This window comes from Leucoraja erinacea, chromosome 9 (genome assembly GCF_028641065.1).
Source record: "Leucoraja erinacea ecotype New England chromosome 9, Leri_hhj_1, whole genome shotgun sequence".
Taxonomy (NCBI): domain Eukaryota; kingdom Metazoa; phylum Chordata; class Chondrichthyes; order Rajiformes; family Rajidae; genus Leucoraja; species Leucoraja erinaceus.
Genome location: NC_073385.1, coordinates 36,678,905 through 36,705,063, shown reverse-complemented (window position 1 = coordinate 36,705,063; position 26,159 = coordinate 36,678,905). Strand labels below are relative to the sequence as shown.

Here is a 26,159-nt window from a genome sequence, read left to right as displayed (position 1 = left end):
GATTTGTTCACATGCAATAACCAATCTACTCAGCTAAAAAGTGCAAAACTTTTTCACACAGAGAGTTGTGAGTCTATGGAATTCTCTGCCTCAGAGGGCCTGGATACTTTCAAGAGAGAGCTAGATAGGGCTCTTAAAAATAGCGGAGTCAGAGGATATGGGGAGAAGGCAGGAACGGGGTACTGATTGTGGATGTTCAGCCATGATCACATTGAATGGTGGTGCTGGCTCGAAGGGCCGAATGGCCTACTCCTGCACCTATTGTCTATTGTCTATTATCCTAATTACAGTCTCTTTCGTGTGCATAGAGTTTCTTGTACTTCAGAATTACATGTCTTTCACTCCAGTAATTACATTTCGGCTTCAATAACTTGAACAGTCATCAAGATCATGAGATCATAAGTAATAGGAGCAGAATTAGGCCATTCGGCCCATCAAGCCTACTCCGCCATTTCAACTCTATTCTCCTGCCTTCTCCCCATAACCTCTGACATCCGTACTAGTCCTGTTGGCAATTTAAATATTTTTGGGCTGTGATTCTATGTAAAACAATACATTTTCAGAATGGGCACTATATGAAAGAAAGAAAAATATATTACCCTTTAATATGAGTAATTTCTCTCTATTTTGCTTCAAGTAAATACTCATAATTAATGGATTTGCAAAATTCTGTTATTGTCTCACCAATACTACAAATGCTTTTATGAGTTTTGAAATTTCGAGATATCGATACTGCGGCAATGCTGCACTTCTTCAGTATTACCCGGATTTTTGCACCCTATTTTTTGGTCACGTTGTTGTATGCTATCATATTTGGGAGAACCAGGCCAATGGTAGATTCTTTGATATCCAGTCAGATCGCTGTTCACGTATATGAGATCCCAGAGATAGTGATGGCTGCACTATATCAAGGACATCGAGTAGGAGATTTGTAAAGAAAATGTAGGTTATACACTGTAGTGAGACAAAATTTATTGGTTGCACATATTTTAATCATTGCATATATAAAATGACAAATTTCAAAAAAATAATTACTGTGAGGGGGACTATTTATAATCCATACAATGACATTTGCTCAGACACAAATCAGATGTAGGGAGTGTGTATGATGGTTGAGGCGTACAATTTGAGGAATCTAGCCAGAAGTGTTGTTTGTGCTGATATGTTGTCAGATTGCAAAGCAGATCTATAATCACCAACTCTGATACTCCATTCCTCCTTTAGTCCGCTGTCCTTAGGACCTTCCAATGATTCTGTACCCTTTCTCCTTAACTAATTTGCTCTCTGTCCTTTGATCGTCAGTTCTCTCCCCTCTTCATTCCCCTGATCTTACTCCTTAAAATATTTTGTCTCCCTCCTCATCCCATTTCCCCTGCATGGATACACAGTCTTGTCACCACCGTAGCGCACAATCACCTTCATCCTTTCTGATAGAAACATAGAAACATAGAAATTAGGTGCAGGAGTAGGCCATTCGGCCCTTCGAGCCTGCACCGCCATTCAATATGATCATGGCTGATCATCCAACTCAGTATCCCGTACCTGCCTTCATACCCTCAGATCCCCTTAGCCACAAGGGCCACATCTAACTCCCTCTTAAATATAGCCAATGAACTGGCCTCAACTACCCTTTGTGGCAGAGAGTTCCAGAGATTCACCACTCTCTGTGTGAAAAATGATCTTCTCATCTCAGTTTTAAAGGATTTCCCCCTTATCCTTAAGCTGTGACCCCTTGTCCTGGACTTCCCCAACATCGGGAGCAATCTTCCTGCATCTAGCCTGTCCAACCCCTTAAGAATTTTGTAAGTTTCTATAAGATCCCCTCTCAGTCTCCTAAATTCTAGAGAGTATAAACCAAGTCTATCCAGTCTTTCTTCATAAGACAGTCCTGACATCCCAGGATATCCCAGGATATCTTGGCTCTGTCTAGTCTTCCTTCCTTCCCCTGCCTCACCATCTGATTTTGTGTCCATTCTCCCATCGCCCCTGCTGCCTTTTCTTCTGATCTCATCTTCAGTTCTTCTAACACCCTTTTCTTCCCACCTTTGCTCTCCTGTCCTCACTCCTCTCAACTCAAGAGATCCTGGAATTATAGTGTCAAATATCATGGGAAAAGGTCCCTCAACCCTCCAAATCTGTACTGACTATCAGGTTTCCCCTGGATGCTCTTCCACATGCCAAAGGTTTAGGTTTGTTTATTATTGTCACATATACTGTGGTACAGTAAGAAACTTTGTTTTTTTGTGCTATTCTAACAGATCAGATATGTCATACATAAATATAATCGTCAAACTCAAGTACAATAGAGAGAGCAATGGGAAAGATACAGAGTGTGGAATATAGGTCACAGCATTATAGTTCATGGTAGCTCAGCAGTTCCATAAATTTAGCCCAACGTGCTCTATCGGTTAGAAATGAATCGGACAGTATTCTAGCTTGTGGAAGATTTGTTCAGAAGCCTGTTAAGAGAGATGAAGAACCTTTCCATTAGTCTTGTTATGTGCAGTTTCAAGCTTCTGTACACTTTGCCAGACAGGAGCAGGGAGAAGAAGGAATGAACAAGGTGGGACAAGTATTTGATTATGTTGGCTGCTTTTCCGAGGCAGCATAAAATATAGATGGAGTCAATGGTGGGAAGTGTGGTCTGTGTGTGGACTGAGGTAGATATACACCTCTACAATTTCCTGCAGTCTTGGGCAGAGCTATTCTCAAACCATGCTGTGATGCAACCTGACGGTATGCTTTCTATGATACATTTATAGAAGTCATTGGAGACATGCTGAATTTCCACAGTTTTCTCAGGATGTAGAGGCAATGGTGTGCCTTCTTGGCTATCACATCAATGTGGTACTCTACGACAGATCATTGGGAATATTAACACCAAGGATCTTGATGCTCTCAACTATTTCCACTTTGGCACCATTGCCGATTGAGGCATGTACCTCTGCAAAGACACACTGGTTCACTCGGTTCCTGGTCACTGTGAATTGTGCTTTGGTAGGAAGTGAATCAGGATTAGGCTGGGAGCTATCTGGGTGTGGATGGAGTTGATGGAGATGCATGAGGAAATTTGAGATAAGTGTAGATATGTGCCAGATAGTTGCTGATGGGCGTTGTTGACCAAAGGATCTCCACACTATATGACTCACATATGCGCATTTAATAATGCATTACATGGAAATAAAAAAGGGGATGGGATTGATGAGATGTCTCTGAGAATGGCCTCATTTGGTATGATAAACAATATTAAATATGAATATAGATGTAAGAGACTGCAGAAACTGGAATCCTGAGCAACAAATGATCCTCTGGAGTCGTGCAGCAAGAGGGGGTGGAGAGGAATTATGCAAGGTTTTGACCCAAAATGTTGACCATTCCTTCCCCCCACTGGAGCAGCTGAAGATAACTGTCTTCTAAGAAAAATAGTTGGGGTAAAAATTTAGCCACAAATAGCCATCATCTCTTTTGTACTTGATATGAAGCCAGCAATTGAGATTTTCCCTCCAAATTCTTAGTTGAATTGAAGGATACATGGAAACAGGCCCTTTAGTCCACCAAGTCCACGCTGACCATTGATTAGGCTGTTCACACTAGTTCTATGCTATTCCCACATTCTCATCCATTCCCTACACACTAGGGGCAATTTACAAAGACCAATTACCCTACAAACCTGCACATTTTGGGATGTGGGAGGAAATCGGAGTACTCGGAGGAAACCCACGTGGTCACAGGGAGAATGTGCATATTCCAAACAGACAGCATCCAAGGTCAGGATTGAACCTGGCTCTGTGAGGCAGCAACTCTACCAGCTATGCCACAGTGTCACTCAAAAATTCTTATTGACTACATTTTAATTTAACTTTCTTGTTGCCACATAAATATTGTTTTTAATGTGCAGACCAATTCCCTCAGCATTTCAGCTGTTTAGTTCCTGTTAGGCTGGAGATTGTACTGAAGTCTGAAACTATGCATATCTAACATAACATAATTCGAGCATTGGAAAGCAAGTGTCTCTTGGTATTAGTGTGCGACCCTCTCCATCACTTTGCTGATGACTGAAGGTTGGAACATAATGCAGTACCTGGCCTGATTGAATTTGTCGTACCCTTTGAGCACAGGTTACAGTGGAGATGCGCTGGATTATTTTGTGTGCATACTGTAATACTGTCGGAGGCTCCTCAGATGTCTGATGAGCATGCAGATCTAGTGTGGCTTGCAGCAGCTGTACGGAGCGGCAGTTGAAGGTACCAACAGCATCTCCAGCCCAGGCTCACCCCACATCATTGACTCAGTGTCGCTGCCAGGATAATACTCACTATTTTTAAAAACTTGATACTTGAAAAATACGTGGTGCCAGAAATACAACAACTCTTTCTGTGCTGCCTCAGACAAAATCTAATATTTTTTAACGCTCCAATCATGCACATAAGTATGATTTTATTGGATTGTATGCAAAACAAAGCATTTCACTCTATTTAAGTACATTTGACAATAAAATAATGATTGAACTATTTGATTAGCCTGGATCACAGTTTTTCAGTATTGCAGTTATGTTTTAGTGTCTTTTATATTATCTATCGCGTTCAGCTTTCCCAGTACTTCCTGACCTATCTGAAACAATTTCGATTCTCTCAGCTAATCTCTCCTTCAAAACTAAAATGTCAATCCTTTCTTGTCTACCAGTGATATTATAATCCACAATAAGCATGCTATAAATATGCAAGTTGTTGATTTGTAAAGATTACATAATAAAACCTGAATCAATTCCAAGCATGCTAATCACACAAGACTAGATATTTAGCATTCAGGTCCAAAATGAAGGTTTTATAAAATAGTTTTATAAAACAATCCTAAATTTGATAATCGACAATAGACAATAGGTGCAGGAGTAGGCCATTCGGGCTGTTCGAGCCAGCACCGCCATTCAATGTGATCAAGGTTGATCATCCCCAATCAGTACCCCGATCCTGCCTTCTCCCCATATCCCCTGACCGCTATCTTTAAGAGCCCTATCTAACTCTCTCTTGAAAGTATCCAGAGAACCGACCTCCACCGTCCTCTGAGACAGAGAATTCCACAAACTCACAACTCTCAGCATATTTTGATTGGACTGTGGTAGCCCTTGATATTAGTAGGAGCGTGGATTGTAGCTGCACAAAAATAATGAATTTCTAATCTCAGAGGAGGTCACACAGAGTCAACTTGTTACTTTATATATGTAATTGGGGCTTAATGATACTTGATGGGAATGTTTTTGTAATAATGCCAATGTTTTAAATGGTCCCAAATATGATCTCCAAATCTGCTCAGCATAATTGTTGTTCATTTAGATCTTAAAATGTACACTGTATTAAGAATACATTAGTTCTTAGTTAATTATTAGTTTAACCTACGTATCTGGTTCACTGTCGTTTTTCAAAAAAAAGACAATTACCTAAGTCAAGCCTGTATGGGACTTCAGACTCACATTAGGTTGACTCTTAACTGCCTCCTTAGTTCGGGCTATTTAGGCATACACAATAAATGCTGGCATTGACCACAGTATATACACCTCATGGATGAATATATTCAACAAAAATGTTTCATAGTGCCTCCATTTTTTATTTTTGACCTTCACACAATAATAAGCAATGAACGTTTGTTTGTGCTTATATTTATTGGCTCTTTCTGCTATGTCATCTATCTAGGTCTTGTGGAAATTTGCCTGATGCATCCCCTCGATGTGGTGAAAACCAGGTAAGACTTTGCTTGGGCAAGTTTTATTGTTATTGGAAGTCATCCAGAGTGTAAGCTGTCATGCTGCTGGTTTTTAATGCTACGACTTGCCTGAATTCCAAATTTATTCCAAATTTGTTCCAAATTTATTCCGTAAAGGAGAGTTGAAAATGTGTTGTTTTTTTTTTTAGTTTTGTCAGAAAACAAGAGATTTGTTCTTTTCTTGAACTGATTTCTTTCAATAATACCACCAACGTCTTCTCAGGAATTAAGTCATCAACACAATTAGTATGCTTTTGTTCTTTCAGTTTACATGATTTACAGTTTACAGTGTGCTAAACATCCATTGGCAATGTGCATACCTTTTTAAATTCCAATATATTTTTTCATCTAACTTTAAAATTCACCAAGACAAAATCCTGCCATAAATATTGTTTAACTATTCCCATAGAGAAACCCAAGGTTAGGCACAAAGTGATGTGGAACTGTGTGTGATTTAGATCTACCATGTTGTGCGAGCATCAGTCTTTAATCAGAACAAAATTTCCCTTCGTATCAGTGCCAACATTGTGTCGAGAGTAGGGTTGTGATTTGATTGTTGATGGATTATGTTAAGTATGAACTAAATTATATCCCATTTTCCGATCAGAGGTTTTAAAACAAAATGGGAACTTAGCTGCATATCATCATATACAATAAACCATTTAAATCTGTTTCGACAATAAGTTGAAATGCTGTAACATCACATGGATATTAACTTGTTTCATTCCAACTTCTTTGCTTGCTTTAAATAGATATCGATTACTGTTTACAGACTAATGCAGCTTATGTTTGAGCAGAGCTCCATTCGTATAATTTTTACTCTTAACATACTGAATACAGTATAAAATAGTAGTTGCATGAAAGACACTGAAATATGAAAACATTGAGATTGCTGTTCATGAATTCATACAATTTTGCAGAGTTGCTGAAAAAGATTTTATAATGCACAGCTGGTAGAGTGCTGTCCACAATGCCAGAGAGCCAAGTTCGATCCTGACCTCGGGTGCTCTCAGTGTAGAGTTTTAATGTTCTCCCTGTGACCACGTGGGTTTCCTCCAGGTGCTTCGGATCCTCCCACATCCCAGCGATGTGCAAATTTATAGGTTAATTGGCCCCTGTAAATTGTACATCATGTGCAGGGAGTGGATGAGAAAGCGGCACGGTGGCACAGCGGTAAAGTTGCTGCCTTACAGCGAATGCAGCGCCGGAGATCCGGGTTCAATCCTGACTACGGATGCTGCCTGTACATTCTCCCCGTGACCTGCGTGGGTTTTCTCTGAGACCTTCGGTTTCCTCCCACACTCCAAAGATGTACAGGCATGTAGGTTAATTGGCTTGGTAAATGTGAAAATTGTTCCTAGTGTGTGAAGGATAGTGTTAATGTGCGGGGATCGCTGGTCGGCTGAAGGGCCTGTTTCCACGGTGTATCTCTAAACTAAACTTAACTAACTATGATGCTGAAAGACACTTTTTACATTTCCACTGCATGCTCCTTTCAGTCCAACATTTGGGTTACCTCAAAGCAGATTCAAAATATATGGTTCTGGCAATTTTGTGCTATTTATAAATGAATGATGAATATGAAGACCATTATCAATTACACGTGTGGGTTTAAATAGTGGGGGGGAGGGATTGACAAATTGGTAGTATAAAGATGGAGTTGAAGAGGAAGTGGCTTCAGGAAAAATTACAAAAGATTCTCGAATTAATGGGAAGGAAAGCTCGAGAATGGACAACAGAGTACGGTCAGGGCCAATTGCAAGCGGTGTCAGGGGGGAAGTGAATTCGGAGATCAAATTGCTGTATATGAATGCGCGAAGTATAAGGCATGAAGTGGACGAGCTTGAGGCTCAGTTAGAAACTGGCAAGTATGATGTTGTGGGAATTACTGAGTCATGGCTACAAGAGGGCCAGGGCTGGGAACTGAATATTCAAGGGTATACCTCCTATCGAAAAGACAGACAGGTGGGCAGAGGGGGTGGGGTTGCCGTGTTGGTGAGGAATTAAATTCAGTCCCTTGCAAGGGGTGACATTGAAACAGGAGATGTGGAGTCAGGATGGATAGAACTAAGGAATTGTAAGGGTAAAAAGACCCTAATGGGACTAATCTACAGGCCCCCAAACAGTAGCCTAGACATAGGGCGCAAGCTGAATCAGGAGTTAAATTGGCATGTAGTAAAAGTAATGCTGTGATTGTTATGGGAGATTTCAACATGCAAGTAGACTGGGAAAATCAGGTTGGTACTGGACCCCAAGAAAGGGACTTTGTAGAGTGCCTTTGTGATGGATTCTTAGAACAGCTTGTATTGGAGCCCACCAGGGAGAAGGCAATTCTGGATTTAGTGTTATGTAATGAACTGGATTTGATAAAGGACCTCGAGGTTAATGAGCCATTAAGAGGCAGTGACCATAACATGGTCAGGTGTAATCTACAATTGGAGTGGGAGAAGAGTAGATCGGAGATGTCAGTGTTGCAGTTGAATAAAGGGGACTATGGGGCCATGAGGGAGGAGTTACACTAGCAGGGATGACAGTGGAACAAAAATGGCAGGTGTTTCTAGGAATAATACAGAAGGTGCAGGATCAGTTCATTCCTAGGAGAAAGAAAGATTCCAAGGGGAGAAAGGGACGACCATGGCTGACAAGGGACATTCAGGGACAGTATAAAAATTAAAGAGAAGAAGTACAACGTAGCAAAGATGAGCGGGAAGCAAGAGGATTGGGTAATGTTTAAAGAGCAACAGAAGATAACCAAAAAGACAATACGGGGAGAAAAGATGAGATACGAAGGTAAGCTAGCCAAGAATATAAAGCAGGATAGTAAAAGCTTCTTTAGGTATGTGAAGAGGAAAAAATTAGTTAAGACCAAAGTTGGACCCTTGAAGACCGAAAAAGGTGAATTTATTATGGGTAACTAGGAAATGGCAGATGAGTTGAACAGGTACTTTGGATCTGTCTTCACTAAGGAGGACACAAACAATCTTCCTGATATAGTAGTGGCCAGAGGATCTGGGGTGACGGAGGAATTGAAGGAAATCCACATTAGGCAGGAAATGATGTTGGATAGACTGATGGGACTGAAGGCTGATAAATCCCCAGGGTACTTAAGGAAGTGGCTCTAAAAATCGTGGATGCATTGGTGATAATTTTCCAATGTTCTATAGACTCAGGATCAGTTCATGTAGATTGGAGGGTAGCTAATGTTATCCCACATTTTAAGAAAGGCAGGGGAGAGAAAACAGGGAATTATAGTCCAGTTAGCCTGACATCGGTGGTGGGGAAGATGCTGGAGTCAATTATAAAAGATGAGATAGCCGAACATTTGGATAGCAGTAACAGGATCGGTCCGAGTCAGCATGGATTTACGAAGGGGAAATCATGCTTGACTAATCTTCTGGAATTTTTTGAAAAAGTAACTAGGAAAATGGACAAGGGAGAGCCAGTGGATGTAGTGTACCTGGACTTTCAGAAAGCATTTGATAAGGTCCACGTAGGAGATTAGTGGGCAAAATCGGGGCACATGGTATTGGGGATAGAGTGCTGGCATGGATAGAGAAGTGGTTGGCAGACAGGAAACAAAGAGTAGGGATTAACGGGTCCCTTTCAGAATGGCAGGCAGTGACTAGTGGGGTACCGCAAGGCTCGGTGCTGGGACCTCAGCTATTTACAATATACATCAATGATTTGGATGAAGGGATTCTGGGTGGCAGTGTGAACTGTGAGGAGGATGTTATGAGAATGCAGGGTGACTTGGACAGCTTGGGGGAGTGGGCAGATGAAGTTTAATGCGGATAAATGTGAGGTTATCCACTTTGGTAGCAAAAACAGGAATGCAGATTACTATCTAAATGGCTTCAAGTTAGGAAAAGGGGAAGTACAACGGAATCTGGGGGTCCTTGTACATCAGTCTATGAAAGTAAGCCTGCAGGTACAGCAGGCAGTGAAGAAAGCGAATGGCATGTTGGCCTTTATAACAAGAGGAATGGAATATAGGAGCAAAGAGGTCCTTCTGCAGTTGTACAGAACCCTAGTAAGCCCACACCTGGAGTATTGTGTGCAGTTTTGGTCCCCTAATTTGAGGAAGGACATTCTTGCTATTCAGGGAGTGCAGCGTAGGTTTACAAGGTTGATTCCCGGGATGGCGGGACTGTCATATGCTGAGACAATGGAGCAGCTGGGCTTGTACACTCTGTAGTTTCGAAGGATGAGAGGGAATCTCATTGAAACATTCAAGATTGTTAAGGGTTTGGACACGCTAGAAGCAGGAAACATGTTCCCAATGTTGGGGGAGTCCAGAACCAGGGGCCACAGTTTAAGAATAAGGAGTAAGCCATTGAGAACGGAGACGAGGAAGCACTTTTTGTCAAAGAGAGTGGTGAGTGTAGAATTCTCTACCTCAGAGGGTGGCGGAGGCAGGTTCTCTGGATGATTTCAAGAGAGAGCTAGATAGGGCTCTTAAAAATAGCGGTGTCAGGGGATACGGGGAGAAGGCAGGAAAGGGGTACTGATTGGGGATGATCAGCCATGATCACATTGAATGGCAGTGCTGCCTCGAAGGGCCGAATGGCCTACTCCTGCACCTATTGTCTATTGTCTATTCTCTAATGGTGCAAATGATAATCAATTTGCACTGAAAATTAAGTTCAGAGACTCAAGCAAATTTGTTTTGCGTAATTAGCAAAAGCAACTAAATCAATAATCAGAAAAAATATCATGGTGAACTTTGAGATCACAAATCATTTATGTATGCCAATTTGTTTGCATTGAATCTTAAACTAAATACATTTTTTAGAAAGAAATATATCCGGCTTAAGTATTCTAATACATCCAAGATATTTACTTTTCTATCTGTTTTCAGCAAAACTAATTTGTTTCCCCTGGAAACCTAACACGTTTGCTAAGCTTTATTAGTTGATTGTGGCAAGAATGCGATTCTATGGCTCAAGCAAAGAGAGTTCCACAGCGGCACTGGGACAAAGTTATGGCTTTTCATTAACCTGGAAACCTCCTATTTACATGGTTCACAGCCTGGTCTCAGCTCACTTGGAGGTAACAAAGGGTGTCGGGCCCAAGATACAGCAGGGGGCTCACTCCTTTAGGGCTGCCATCTGAATCTGATCAGGTCAACTGTTTTAACTCCTGCCTCATTAGGGGGAATAAACAGGAGATTATGGTTCATGTAAGGATCACATTACAGAGAGCTTAAGCTTGTTCCAGACATTAGGTAGCTGATTATTTTTTTGTGGATGCCTTGCTGTTTCTCCTTTTAGTCAAGAATGCTTATTTGACTCTTCCCCCCCCCCCCCCCCCCCCCCCCCCCCCCCCCCCCCCCCCCCCCCCCGATAAACCTGTGTTTGTTAGATACAAAGAAAGCATTAAAGTAACTAATAAAAGTTAATAATAAAATACATGTCAATCACTAGGGCAGCTCTTCTACAGGGGCTTATGTCAGTCTAGAGCAGAGACTTACTACTGATGAGGGATAGTAACTCAGCATGTAAGTAGTGCTTTGCCTCTGTCCCTTAAAATATTTGAAGATGGTATATAATCTACTGTTAAATTGAGGAGAACGCTCTCAGGTTTTACATTCTAATGCAAGAACATTTACTTCTCATTACTCTATTCCTTTGTTTAAAAAACCCCAAAATAAAACAAATGTGGCATCACGTTGCTTGGTGGAATTCGCAGTATCTCTGACAGCTTTTATGGCTATTGACACATCAGGGGATGTCAACTGATGTCACATTGATTCAGAGTAACATTTATGCACGTCAAAAGTGGATAGAGAGAGAGTGCAATTGTTTGTACTGTTGTGTGTACAATTAACTTGGCACGGAAAGGAAGTGCGCAAACATTTTTAAAAACAAAAGTGATTCCTTGCTGATCCCCAAACAGTTCATTATCTGAAGTGCCTAAGGCACAACTGGGTCTACTGTGAAGAGTGAAACTTTCCCCAACGTCCTAAAATTGCTCTTTATGACTACAAGACTGTTGACAACCATTCTTATTTGTATTCATTGGTGTACTCAATGAATATTTGGTGTTTGCAGTCTTATTAGATTCTTTGCAATACTTTTAAACCCAAGTATTTGCAACTTAAATTGAAGAAATTAATGATTCCCATAAGTAGCCAAATGTCCTGTAATTTCCTTTTGAAAGAGATAAAGATTTTTATCTGGTTGAGATGGGGTTAAAGAGGAAGATGACTACTTCCTCTTCGGAGGAAGATGAACACTGAGGAAGGAAGATAAACACTGTTTATAACTGCAAACGTCAAAGATGAAATCTGTAACAAGAACAATAGGGGATTTGTGGTGCCTTCTCCAAAATAACGTTTTAGGGTTTCAGACTGCGTTTTCGCACTGACCTACATGTCGTTTAAAAACTCAATTCAAAATTGTTTTTGATTACATTATATACAAAGGAAACAATTCAGATTTGAATTCAATTTTGCGCTGTTCATCTCAGGCATAGCAGAGTAAAGATTCACTGTAGAACAATGTCAGGCTTTAAAGGGTTTAATTGATTGAAAGATACAGCATGCGAGCAAAACCTTCGTCCTCTGAGCCCACACTGTTCACCTGTTCACAATAATTCTATGTTGTCCCACTTTTTCATCCACTCCCTACATACTAGGGGAGGCACAGTGGCGCAGTGGTAGAGTTGCTGCCTTACAGCAAAATGCAGCACCAGAGACCCGGGTTTGATCCCGACTAAGTGCACTGTCTGTACAGAGTTTGTACATTCTCCCCGTGACCTGCGTGGGTTTTTTCCGATATCTTCGGTTTCCTCCCACATTCCAAAGACGTACAGGTTTGTAGGTTAATTGGCTTGATAAATGTAAAAATTGTCCAGTATAAAATTGTCCAACTTCCAGTATAGTCCCTGGTGGACTCTTCGGAAGGTACAAGGTACAAGGGACAATTTACAATGGGCAATTAACCTGCAAACTCGCACATTTTTGGAATGTGGGAGGAAACCGGATCATCCGGAGGAAACCTACGTAGTCAATCAATTACAATCACAATAATACTTAATTAGCCAAGTATGTATTGCAACATACGAGGAATTTAACTTGCCAGGTCAGTCATACATTTAAAAAGCAACGGAACACACAAAATACATTTTAATATAAACATCCACCACAGTAATTCCTCCACATTCCTCACAATGGTGGAAGGCGAAAAAAAGTTCATATCTCTTCCCTTCTTTGCTCTCCCATGGTCGGGGGCCTCGAACCCTCCGTTGACGGGACGATCTTGACTCCCGTAGCCAGCGGTTGGGCCCTCCACATCGGGGCGATCAGCTCCCGCATCGGGGGGATGTCACCTCGCCCATGCCGGCGATCGGATCCCGCGTTGGGGCTGGTCGAACTTCTGCATCGTTGGAGCTCCCGACTAGCGTCTCCCGGGACTGCGAGCCCTTGATGATAAAGTCCGCATGCCGCGGTTGGAATGATCCCAGGCAAGGGACCGGCTCCAATGTTAAGTCCATGCCGTGCGGTGGGGCACAGGGAGAACGTCAAACTGTACACAGAAAGAATCAAGGTCAGGATAAAACCTGCATCTCTCGCACTGTGAGGCAGCAAATTTATCAGCTTTGCCACTGTGCCGCTCATTATGGAGCCATTTGTACAAATACTACAAATAGAAGTCTATGATGTAATTTTAGATTCAGATAATCAACTTCTGCATGTAATGGCAACAGGGAAGGATGGTGGCAGGTTCCGGAAAAAAAAAGTCAGATATTAGCACTGTAAGAATATTGAGGAAGCACATTTCACACAATTGAATTAAAAAATTCTGATTACTAGTTCTCTAAAAATGTATTTAATGATACAATGTCCAAATACTGCTGGACTGTATAATACCATAAGAACTGGAACATTGCTATTTATGTTGTGCATAGCGCAAGTAATGTTCAATAACTCCAAACAGGCTATAAAATCTGTTACTAATCTGGTCTACAGAATGCTGTAATATCTGCAGCATTCAGAAATGTTATGCTATTAATAAAACTATTCTATTGATTAGATATTTAGCAGATATATTATTTTTAGTATAAAAAAGAAGAAAATGTTTAATGTGTATTTGCATTATATCTCCATCATTATATTTAAGGTTCTAATTAGGACTCTCATAACTATGAAGTTATAGACTATGGTTTTAACTCTTACAAACATCACCACAGCTATAAAATGCAATAGGAACCATCCCTGCTGCTTTGCTTGATCTTTGAACTGTGGAGAATTTGTAAGGAAATTCCAGAAATAGCAATGCTTCTCTTTCCAGTGTGTACTCATGTTTTGATTTTGAATTAAAGGAATATTTCCTTTTCCTTCCAAAAAGTTAAAATTAAATGTTTTTTCAAAAAATTATTTCTCGTAATTTGTGTCCAAATAGGTATTGAGACAAATCTTTGTGGAGGTAAATTTATTATGTCAAGGTTAAAAAAAACATACTTTTTTTCTAACATATATGGTCATTCTGTGGTTTTCATGTTTAATACTTTGATCCCTCTTTCACCACTTCCGACCATTCAGAGCTAATTGACAATCCCGATCTTTACCTGCTTCCTGTGAAAGATGCAATGGTCTCAGCTCAGTCCTTCCAATATCAAAGTATTCTATGTTCCAAATATATAAAACTATTTTTGCTATAATTTGAATATTTTGCAAAGAAAAACGGGCAGAGGCAATATAGACATTGTGGCTGAACTATTTTGTCTAAGTATGTATGTGAATAGATCTTTGAAAATAGCAGGAAATATTGATTGACCAGCTTGTAATGTCATGTAGAATTCTGGGCTTCATGGAAACTAATTCCATCCAACTTTGGTCACCACAATATAGGAATAGGATGAAGGCCTGATATACATAGACGAGATTCACAAGAATGGTTCCAGAGATTTGTGATTTCAGCTGCATAATTAAGCTGGAGAAACCTGGGTTGTTCTCGTTTGGAGCAAAGAAGGTTGAGAGAAGCTCAGATAGAACACCAGATGACCATGCTGTGTTAGATAAAATAGATAGAGTGTTCCCAATCACGAATGATTGAGCATTAGGGGGCACAGATACTGAATATTTACCATTGAAATCCAATGCTTCTCGTTTGGAAATGCTCCAGGCTGCATTTTGAAGAGAGAATAATCCCAGTGCAGGGAGAATTTCAATTAATCTCAATTAATTGCCCTGATATTTCATTTCTTATTGCCACATGCTGCACCCTACCTCAAACAAGCTTTTTGTTAGAATGGAATTAATCTATGCAACAGATTGAAAACTATTCAACTTTCAGTGCCTCAAATTTAGAACTGGGTTTGCCCCAACCTCAGTAGCCAAGCTGCAGTCCCCAAACCATGCTTGCATTTGCGTAATTTGAATACCAAGTTTGAGGTTATCGTCATCTTGTTCACTGGAATATCCAAGACGATGGGCTTGCACTTCTGCAAAACAAAGGTTCTGTATCAACCTGCCCCTGGCGTACATCACCACCTGCTGACAATGACAGGTCCCCGCTGAAGGGGCACACAATATCCAGTGTAAATAGCAGAAGGAGCACAGTGCCTTGCAAACTGTTTTCACCAGCTCATTCCATCTGACATCTCCTTCCCCGCCTGTGGAAGAGTTTCAACTCCCACATTGACCCCATCAAGCACTTCAGAAGCCATGGAACCAGGTCAAAACAAGTCATTCTCAATGTCAAGAAACTCTCCAAGAAGAGGTTACAAATCACCGGCTACCAATGATCCTTACCTGGACGTGGTGTTGAAGGACGAGAAGCCGAAGCAAAGAAGTGGAAGCCAAATAACCGAATGGAAACTAAGCCGAAACGGCAAATAACCGAAAGTGTACAGAACAAACTAATTAAACACCAACTAACCAAAAGGGTGGAACGCCTAAATGTAAACTAACCGAAAGGGCGGGACGCCTAAAAGCCAATTAACTGAAAGGCTTCATCGCCGATAAGCAAACTCACTGAAAGGCCGCTCTGCCGAAACGCCAACTAACCGAAAGGCTGTGTCACTTACAAGCCAACTAACTGAATGGCCGCTCAGCCAATGTCAAATAACGGACATGACGTCGCCGGGGGGCGGGACTTGTCAGCAATTGATCCAGACCCCCGCGTCCATCACATCACTGGCCGCATTGACTTCATGAGCAGCAGAACATGTTGGCGTTTTAACGTGGGCATTGGTTAATTCAGCTATACGACAGCGGTTTTCAACAGCTTCTAAGGTCAGGCCAACTTCTCGTAACAATTCATCGCGTAGTTTATCATTCAATATGCCATGTATTAAGCGATCTCGTATCAAACTATTTTCAATTTCTCTGAAATCGCATCGACTAGCGACATGCTTCAGTGCACTGACATAAAGCTCGACAGGTTCTCCTTGTTTTTGACACATTGAGAAAAATGTATGTCGTTCAATGCTCACATTAATTTGTAACTCACATAGTTGTCGGAATTTACGTAGGAGACATTCAGGATCTCGGTCAGACTCTGCTGGAATCTGTACACTATTAGCGTCGACTCCAGCCGGTGCATAGTGAAATCTTCTGGCACGTCGAGCAGCTTCAGTGCCTGCCAGGTTAAGTAGGATTGATGCACGGAGAGCAGGGGCAGCAGCTGGATACGCTGCGTCAATGTAGATTGAGAAATCTCCTTGAATACATGCCATTGCTCTGCAAGGTCTGCATCAAACACCAAGATAAAAACAATATAATCAATTGAGGAGTCCATACACTCTGACACCATGTTGATTTGTAGTCCTTATAATAACAGTGGCCTCACACCATGTCAAGTTATATAGAGTTTATTAGGTACGAGTAATACAACTTCTCACTTAAGAGTTCACTTTAAGACTAACGGAATGCAGCAGACCGCGACGCTAACAAGCTAGTGGACGTATCTACAAATGCATGACTCATAGCATGAGCCACTAATCTACACCGTTGGAGGTGGTGAAAATATTGGAGGATTATATGCTGTATGCGACGGCTGATGGGGTGTTAGGTGAGGACAAGGGGGACTCTGTCCTTGTTACGAATGGGGGGAGGGGGAGTACGAGGGGAGCTGTGGGATATTGAGGAGACCCAAGTGAGAGCCTCATCTATAATCGAAGAGGGGAACCCCCGTTTCCTAAAGAATGAGGACATCTTCGATGCCCTGGTATGGAACACCTCATCCTGGGCCCAGATACGGCGTAGACGGAGGCATTGGGAGTCGGTGATGGAGGCTTTACAGGTAGCAGGGAGTAGCCAAGAAATGTAGCCAAGGTAGCTATGGGAGTTAGTAGTTTTGTAGTAGATGTCGGTCAATAGTCTGTTTCCTGTGATGGAGGCGGTGAGATCTAGAAACGGTAGGGAGATGTTGGAGATGGTCCAAGTGAAATTGAATGTCAGATGAAACTTAGTGGTGAATTGATGAAGTCCTTAAGTTCAGCATGGGTGCAGTAGGTAGCACCAATGCAGTTGTAAATGTAGCGGGGGTAGAGTTCGGGGATAGGGCCAGGGATTGTTCGACGTACCCTACAAAGAGGCAGGCATAGCTCGGGCCCATACGAGTGCCCATAGCTACGCCTTGGATTTAGAGGAAGTGGGAGGAGTCAAAGGAGAAGTTGTTGACAATAAGGATTTGCTCTGCTCAGCGGAGGAGAGTATTGGTGGTCAGAAATTGGCTGGTTCTGCGGTCGAGGAAGAAATGGTGGGCTTTAAAACCCTCCCGGTGGGGGGTGGATGTGTAGAGTGACTAGACATCCATAATAAAGATGAGGGAGTGGGGGCCTGGAAAACGGAAGTCATTGAGGACACGAAGAGCACGTGAGGTGTCTTGGACATAGGTAGGGAGGGATTGGACCATGGAGGATAGGATGGAGTCGAGGTATGTGGAAATTTAGTGGGACATGAACAAGCAATGGGTCTGCCAGGCCAGTTCTGTTTGTGGATTTTGGGGAGAAGATAAAATCGGGCCGTGCGTGGCTGGGGAATGATAAGGTTGGAGGCTTTAAAAGGCAGAGAGCCGGGTGTGATGAAATCAGTAATGGTGCTTGAGATTAAGGCCTGGTGCTCATCTGTGGAGTCATGGTCTAAGGATAAGTAGAAGATGTCTGAGAGTTGTCACCTGGCCTCAGTCCGGTAGAGGTCAGCACACCAGACTTCCACGGCACCTCCCTTGTCGGCAGGTTTGATTATCCAGTCCGGGTTGCTGCAGAGGGCTGTAATCCGGTAGAGGTCAGCGCGCCAGACTACCATGGCACCTCCCTTGTCGGCAGGCTAATAGTTACTGGTTGCGTTGGGGATAATATCCTTCAGGGTGAGTACTGAATGGAGGGCAAGTTTTTACACAGTGAGTTGTAGGTTCCTGGAACATGCTGCCAGGGGTGGTGGTGGAAGCAGATATAACAGTGGCATTTAAGAGGGATTGGAGGGATATGATCCATATGCAGGCAGAAGAGATTTGTTTAATTTGGCATCATGTTTGGCTAGAACATCTTAGGCTGAAGGGCCTGTTCCTGTGCTGTACAGTTCTAAATTATGTGAGTCCATCTTTCTTCTCTGTACAATTAGATAAATCAAGATTTGGATATAGAGAGCATTCTCTCAAAATTTGGTGTTGGCAGAGAGAGGATATGGTTGGCACATAGCTGTAAAATACTTCAGGAAAGCAGACATGTTGGTAGAAAAGGCAGGCAGCTGCTATCTGACCTGTATCAGTTCGAGATCATGTTTTGGAAGAAATGTATACAATAAATTAAAATGAACATTTATTAGACTCTGAAGAATAAATTATGTATAAGAATTAAAATATATAATTTCTTGAAAATGCGAATGCAATTGCACGATGTAGTAGTAACATTTTAAGTTTTGTAAAAGGTCATAAGAGTAAGGAAATTACAGTAAATGCAAATAAAGTATTTGCCTTGTGCAATTTTACACGCTCATAGAAAGATAATGAAAACCTTGTTGAGTTAATCATAAATATTGAGCAGGATGATGCCAGGAATTGTGTTTTTTTGAATGCTTGATATTAATATTGAGAGTGCCCATTTTGAAACTAATTAGATTTGATTTATATTACATATACATTAAATGCTTTTGTTTTTCATTAAATAATTTGGAATAATTTATCCATCAAGTTGCATCTGATTAGGATAATTTAAAATGAAAAAGTGATAATAATGATTTCAAGTCTATGCAAAGTGTGAAATGATTAGTTTATACTTAAGAGATTTGATAAGTTCATGATTATCCTTTCTTGGGCAGGTTTGCTCAATAATATTTTCATTTTCTTGAAAAAGGCATCTTTATCTACAAATATGTTAGCAGATGTTGAAGTAATGATTTTAGTACTGAACTCCCCCCTCGCCCCCATTTAATAGGTTTCTGGGTCACCATCCCATATAGTTTACAGTGGCACCATTTCAAGTGACATGTGAAAAGAATGAGGCAAGCCAGTGCTTTAGGCACTATTGTAAATGATATGAACTGCTCTTTTACAGGCCAAGGCGTCCAATAAAGATAGTATAATATAGCTTAGTTAAAGACCATTTCACATAAAACAACACATGTGTAACCAAACGTTTATTACTATTGAATGTTTATTACTACTATCTTTACTATTATTTCTACTATCTTTACTAAACCAACAACAAACACCAGTAATAAAACCAGGAATAAAATGGCCATTGCTGGTTAGGATAAAGGTTTATGTTGGTTTATATAGCGACACCCTACCTTGTGGTACTTCACTATTTACAAATAAATTTACAGATATGAATAACATTATCAGTCAGCTCTTTTCAAGATTTTTCCTCCAGTACCTATACAGCCATATATTATTTAATAAGGGAAAGAGTTAGGATTCTTTTATCTTCATGTCTACCTTCTGGTTGATGAGAGACGAACTGGATGCACACAGATTTGCCAAATGATGGGATCCTTAACTTTAGTTGGGACACTATAACAAGGAAGATAATCATAAGATTTATCCATATGGGTATTCAAATGCACTTCTATCTAGTTGTGAAAGGCAACTGTAAGTGACTAGATTGACATATTTCAGTACTGCATAGGTACAAGTCCTTTGGGCCACAATGTCTGTGCCAAACATTATGGCAAGACAAACTCTTATCTGCCTACACATCATCCATATCCCTCTATTCTCCTGCATATCCATGTGCCTATCTAAAAGTCTCTTAAATGCCACTAATGCATCTGCCTCGACCATCAACTCCAGCAGCCTGTTCCAGGCATTCAACACTCCCTGTGTAAAAAATTGCCCCACACATCTCCTTTAAACTTTGCCCCTCTCACCTTAAATAAAAAATGGCCATGTTACAGTGACTCTTTAAAGACATTCTGTTTAAATGAATAAACAAAAGGTGCCATTTTTGTACACCGGTTATCACTCAAGTTTGCAAAATTGTATTTCTTAAGTCTGTCAGTCATGTGCGAGGTTCCTTGAAGCACCAAAGATTGTACAAAACCGAGTCATGCTGTTAAATTATTGTAGATCTATACATGCATCTGTGGAGACAGCACCAAGTTCTGTTATATACCCCTTCCTACTTACACCCCATCCAAGCGCCAGCTCCAATATAGGGTGGACTTTGGAATAAATTATTTATGTGGGCTTACTACAACAAATCTATGAAACCATCCCTGTAGATTATCATTGAGGATTATGCTTAATGTATTTTGGCATCGACTGAAGAATACATTCACTCGTTTTCCATAAAAATACACCTTATCTTGAAAACTTCTAAGAAATTTTGACTGAAAAGAAATGATGATATTTAAAAACTAAATTATGTCAATGAGTACTACATTTCCAGTGGAGTGCCACAAGGCTCAGTGCTGGGGCCACAACTATATACAATATATATTAATGATTTAGATGATGGGATTAAAAGTAACATTAGTCAATTTGCAGATGACACAAAGGTGGGTGGCAGTGTGAACTGTGAAGAGGGTGCTAGGAGGTTGCAGGGTGACTTGGACAGGTTGAGTGAGTGGGCAGATGCATGTAAGATGCCGTATAATGTAGAGGTTATCCACTTTGGACGCAAGAACAAGATTATTATCTCAATGGTGTCAGATTAGGAAAAGGGAAGTGCAACGAGACCTGGGTGTCCTTGTACACCAATCACTGAAAGTAAACATGCAGATACAGCAGGCAGTGAAGAAAGTTAATGGCATGTTGGCCTTCATAACGAGAGGATTTAAGTATAGGAGTAAAGAGGTCCTTCTACAGTGGTACAGGGCCCTGGTGAGACCACATCTGGAGTATTGTGTGCAGTTTTGGTCTCCTATTTTGAGGAAGGACATCCTTGCTATTGAGGCAGTGCAGTGTAGGTTCACGAGGTTAATCCCTGGGATGGCATGACTGTCATATGAGGAAAGATTGGAAAGACTGGGCTTGTGTTCACTGGAATTTAGAAGGATGAGAGGGAATCTTATAGAAACGTATAAAATTATAAAAAGACTGGACAAGCTAGATGCAGGAAAAATGTTCCCATTGATGGGGGAGTCCAGAACCAAGGACTACAGTCTAAGAATAAAGGGGAGGCCATTTAAAACTGAAAGGAGAAAACACTTTTTCAGCCAGAGAGTTGTGAATTTATGGAATTCTCTGCCGCAGAAGGTAGTAGAGGCACTGGATGAATTTAAAAGAGAGTTAGATAGAGCTCTCGCGGAATCAAGGGATATGGGGAGAAGGCAGGCACGGGTTACTGATTGTGGATGATCAGTCATAATCACAATGAAGACTCGGGGCCAAATGGCCTCCTCCTGCACCTATTTTCTATATTTCTATGTTTCTATTTCAAAATAAACATAATCAGTGTGCAAAATTTAAGATGATAGTTTCCATGAAAGAATCATTTTGTTATTTTAAAGACACAGAAATTCAAAACCTAACAAGGCAACCTCAACCATGTACATGAGACTAGTTTATGTGTTCTTTTTGTTATTATAGCTATTATGAGAATGACTGGGAGTTTAAGGCATAATCTTTTATATACAAATCAAGAATATTTCAAAGTTATTTTACATGTAACCAAATACATGCAATATTCTCTTGCCAAACTCATGGCAGCACAGATATAATATAAATCCGGCTATAGGATCACATGTGTTTCTTACATAATTGTAGTTATTGAAGTGGTAATACTGCAGTAGGTAGCTGTACTCATTTGTTTTAAGTTTTTAAGGCTGCCAGATGAATAGGCATGATTTAATTTTGTATCATTTACATTTTAACTGCAGCTATCTTGTCACATCTGCTTTTATAGCTGCAATGACGACTTGCAACTTTTAAAAGGGTTAGAAACAGTACATTATTTGGTAGCAATGTTATCTACAGTGAAATATACAGATAAGAATATTAGGAATACTTGTACCCAAAAAGACATACTTCAAATCTTGTAGAATGCCTTCACCAAAATTAATATACATGTGACCAGCATATTTCTTTCATATGGAGTTACTTCAATATTCAGCGCATACATGCAAATAATGTACAGGATCGGTATTAGAGTCATGGACTATATATTTTACGACATTCCTCAGAAGGCTTGAGCAAAGTTCCAGAAAATAAAGATTCATTAAGAGTTTTAATGTTGTTAAATTAATCTATTAATGGTCTGGATGAAAGTAATTTGTTAGTCAGTTATTTATTAGTTAGAGTGTAAGAAAGAACTGCAGATGCCGGTTTAAACCGAAGATAGACACAAAAAGCTGGTCGCTCAGCGGGACAGGCCGCATTTCTGGAGAGGAGGAATGGTTGACGTTTCAGGTCGAGACCTTTCTGCAGACTGGTTAGGGATAAGAGAAATGAGAGATACAGACGGTGATCTGGGGAGATAAAGAAGAATGAAAGAGGTGCAAAAAAGTAACGATGATAAGGGAAACAAGCCATTGTTAGCCGTAATATGAGATGCTGTTCCCCCAACTTGCATTTAGCCTCACTCTGACAATGGAGGAGACCTAGGACAGAAAGGTCAGTGTAGGAATGGGAAGAAGAATTAAAGTGTCCAGCAACTGAAAGATCAGGTAGGTTCAGGCCGGCTGAGCGAAGGTGTTCTGCGAAATGATCTCCCAGTCTGCGTTTGGTCACGCCGATGTATAAGAGTCCATATCTTGAACAACGGATACAGTAGATGAGTTTGGAGGAGGTGCAAGAGAACCTCTGCCTAACCTGAAAGGACTGTTGGGGTCCATGGACAGAGTCGAGGGAGGAGGTATAGCGACAGGTGTTGCATCTTCTGCGGTTGCAAGGGAAGGCACCTGGGGAGGAGGTAGTTTTGGTGGGAAAGGATGAGTTAACCAGTTGCGGAGGGAATGGTCTCTACAGAAGGCGGAAAGGGGTGGAGATGGGAAAATGGGGCTAGTAGTGGGACCCCATTGGAGGTGGCGGAAATTTCAGAAGATTATGTGTTGTATGCGATGGCTGATGGGGTGGAAGGTCAGGACTAGGATTAGTTAGTTATGACTATGTCAGATGAATGTAGGGTATTGAGAGGCAAAATCCAGAGTCACATCAAATATGACACTGACAATAAGCCAATGAAGATGCTGATATGGGTTGGAATATTCGCAGGTTTGATAGGATGAAGTCTTTGTGGCTGAATTAAGGACATTTGGTGTATCATCCATTTTACTTGACAATGCACACTTTGGAAATGTTTCAGACTAAAAATCAAATGAAAGTAACTACCTTTCCCTCCATTGACAACTTCTACCTTCATATTCAACAATCTTTACAATCACAATTCTTTGTTATTTTTCGATTTTACATTGAAGTGAGATAATACCTTCATTTTCATCATACCGCTTTACAATCACAATTCTTTATTATTTTTCTATTTTACATTGAAGTGAGATACCATCCTGACGAGGAGAGAGCAGTAGTGTGATTTATTTGAATTGCTTTTCAAAGTCCCAGTGTATCTACAAAGCACCAAATAACTTCTTCTTAGTTATTTTAAATATATTCATTAAAGGGATGTGGATGGTGCTGAGAATGCTGGCATTTGTTGTCCATCCCCAGTTCTACTGAATTAAGGAGACCGTTAAGATTCAACCACATTGGTGGGTATGGAGTTGCATTAAAGACAGACAGGGTAAGGGAAGCAAATAATTTGGAAGGCAAGTGATACGTTGGCCTTTGTTGCAAGAGAATTTGTGTATAAAGAGAAAGACCTTTTGCTATAAATATATCAGCCCCTGATAAGGCATCATGTGGGAAAATTATTTCTGAGTCTGGTTGGCCTACCGTTGGGAAGATATGCTTGTGATGAAAGGAGTGAAACAAAAACCACACCGCTGTCTCTCTATTTCCTGCATTCCCCCCACCCCAGAACACATCCATTCTCCAACCCCTCTCCATGCACTCCACTCCTTCCCCCTCCTCTGTTCATCCATCTCCCATCACTGTCCCTAATTTCCCATTTATCGCCCTTCTCCATTGTCCCCTTCCATCCATAATAAAACAAACCACCCTCATCTATCACTTGCCAGGCTTTGTCATGCTTTGTCATGCTCCCACCTCCATTTTTCAGGTTTTATCCCCCTCCTACAATCAGTTTCAAGAAGGGTCCCAACCCAAAATATCGATTGGCCATTTCCTCTTCAGATGCTGCCTGACCCACTGAGTTCCTCCAGCACTTTGCGTTTTGCTCAAGATCCCAACATCTGTAGTCCCTTCTGTCTCGAAATATTCATCCGGTTGATTCTGGAATCGAGAGGTTGTTGTGTAAGGAGAGGTTAAGCAGACTCTTCATATACTATCTTGAATTTAGAAGAATGAAAGGTGATCACATTGAAACACATTGATGGTGGTTCCCTGTGCTACAGTTCTTTGAACCAAGAGTAACAGTTTCAAATGTAGTGATTATGTCAGAGGTGACTCAATCTTTAGAACTGTATACCTCAACGGATGTTGGTTCAGTTGCTAAGTATTTTCAGGATGGAGATTAATGGATTTTTGGATATTAGAGAGGTGAGAGATGTGGATTTTAACATGGAAAGTCAAGAGAGTCAGGCAAGGTGTTTAATTGTCATATTTACCCATAACAGAACAATGATTTTAACTTGGACAAGTGGTACTGAGATATAACATAGTCTTGTTGGAGTCATGGGAGACATAGGGGACAAATGGCCTATCCTGCTTTTACTTTTTAAGTTCTTATTTCCTTCCATAAGGGACTTTAGTAAAACTAAACTTTTCCAAAGGAATACTATTTAAAATAATGCAGTTCAAAGAATATAAGATAAAAAAGGAATGATCTGCATGTTGAGAAATTCATTGTGATAAAACTGGGCCTGAATGGACCTTAGTTCATCAGCTAAACATATGAAAGAAAATGGATAGCCCTGCATCATCTATTGGTGCCACGGAGGAGCAATAAAAATGGCTTTTGTCTACGATAGGCAAAATTCATGTCCCCTGTTCATACATTTACAGTGACGGAGCAAAGTAGACTGGATGAATGAAAGCAACGTCCCTTGGCAAGAAAACATACATTAAAGTTTTCCTCAGAAGTAGTAAAAGAACACAAGTTGTGCAGATGTGTCTCAAACTGATTATCATAAATCCTTTATGTTCTCGTGTGATCTCTTGTAGATAACGGGATCCCGCTGAACTTATATGCTCATGTTAAGTTAAAGCCAATCTACTGAATGAGTCGAGACTAATTATAACCAAGACTGCAGTTCAAACCCCAAGGAATATTTTGTACTTCAGCACTTTCTGTTAATTTTAGATGTTTGGAATAAGTACTTTCTACAATGAATGTTTTATTGCCAGATGAAATTTTGATTTTTTTTTCCAATTTTTAAATCTATGATATTAAAATTGAACTAAATAATGAGAAAAACATTGTTAAGAAAATAAAACCACATGTAAATATTTACACATTCATAAAGGGTAAAAGTCTAAAAGTATGAAGTCACAGGAAAATAATTATGGCTTACTTTCCCTTTTGCCTTCTGACTTTTTGCCCCAAAAAATTCCAATTGAAAGTAAGCCCCAATTCTGTCCTATTGTAATGCTGCAAATCCTGGGTAACTCCCATTGGACCCCATAGAGAGTCCAGGAACAAATGGATCCAGCTTTCTGAACTTTAATGTTTAGACGTTTAACTTTCAATTGCTGAGTGTTGCCAGTTCCAATCATAATCACCAACAACAATCAGCATGATCCAGCTCAGCATATTGTTTTAGGTTTTGAAAAAGATGGCTTTAACTTTTCCATGTGTTAATTATATGAAACGTTATCTTAGTAACCGAGTACGTCCTATTGTGACTTCATTATTTCAGCTGCAACTTTTCCAACATTCAAGCCTTGCAGGATAAAGTTTAAAATGTCTGTGTTTTATAAATCATCATTAATGTTTGTGCA

The 26,159-nt window shown here is 40.6% G+C and overlaps 1 protein-coding gene across 2 annotated transcripts in view; it reads left to right on the top strand.

Moving 5' to 3' along the window:
* The window catches only part of slc25a21 (solute carrier family 25 member 21), a 339,982-nt gene that overhangs the window by 249,907 nt on the left and 63,916 nt on the right, over positions 1–26,159 (top strand). For both annotated transcript variants that reach the window (XM_055640536.1, XM_055640537.1), the window contains one exon: positions 5,688–5,736. In XM_055640536.1, coding sequence (XP_055496511.1) covers positions 5,688–5,736 — 49 coding nt within the window. The remainder of the gene's footprint in view (positions 1–5,687; positions 5,737–26,159) is intronic.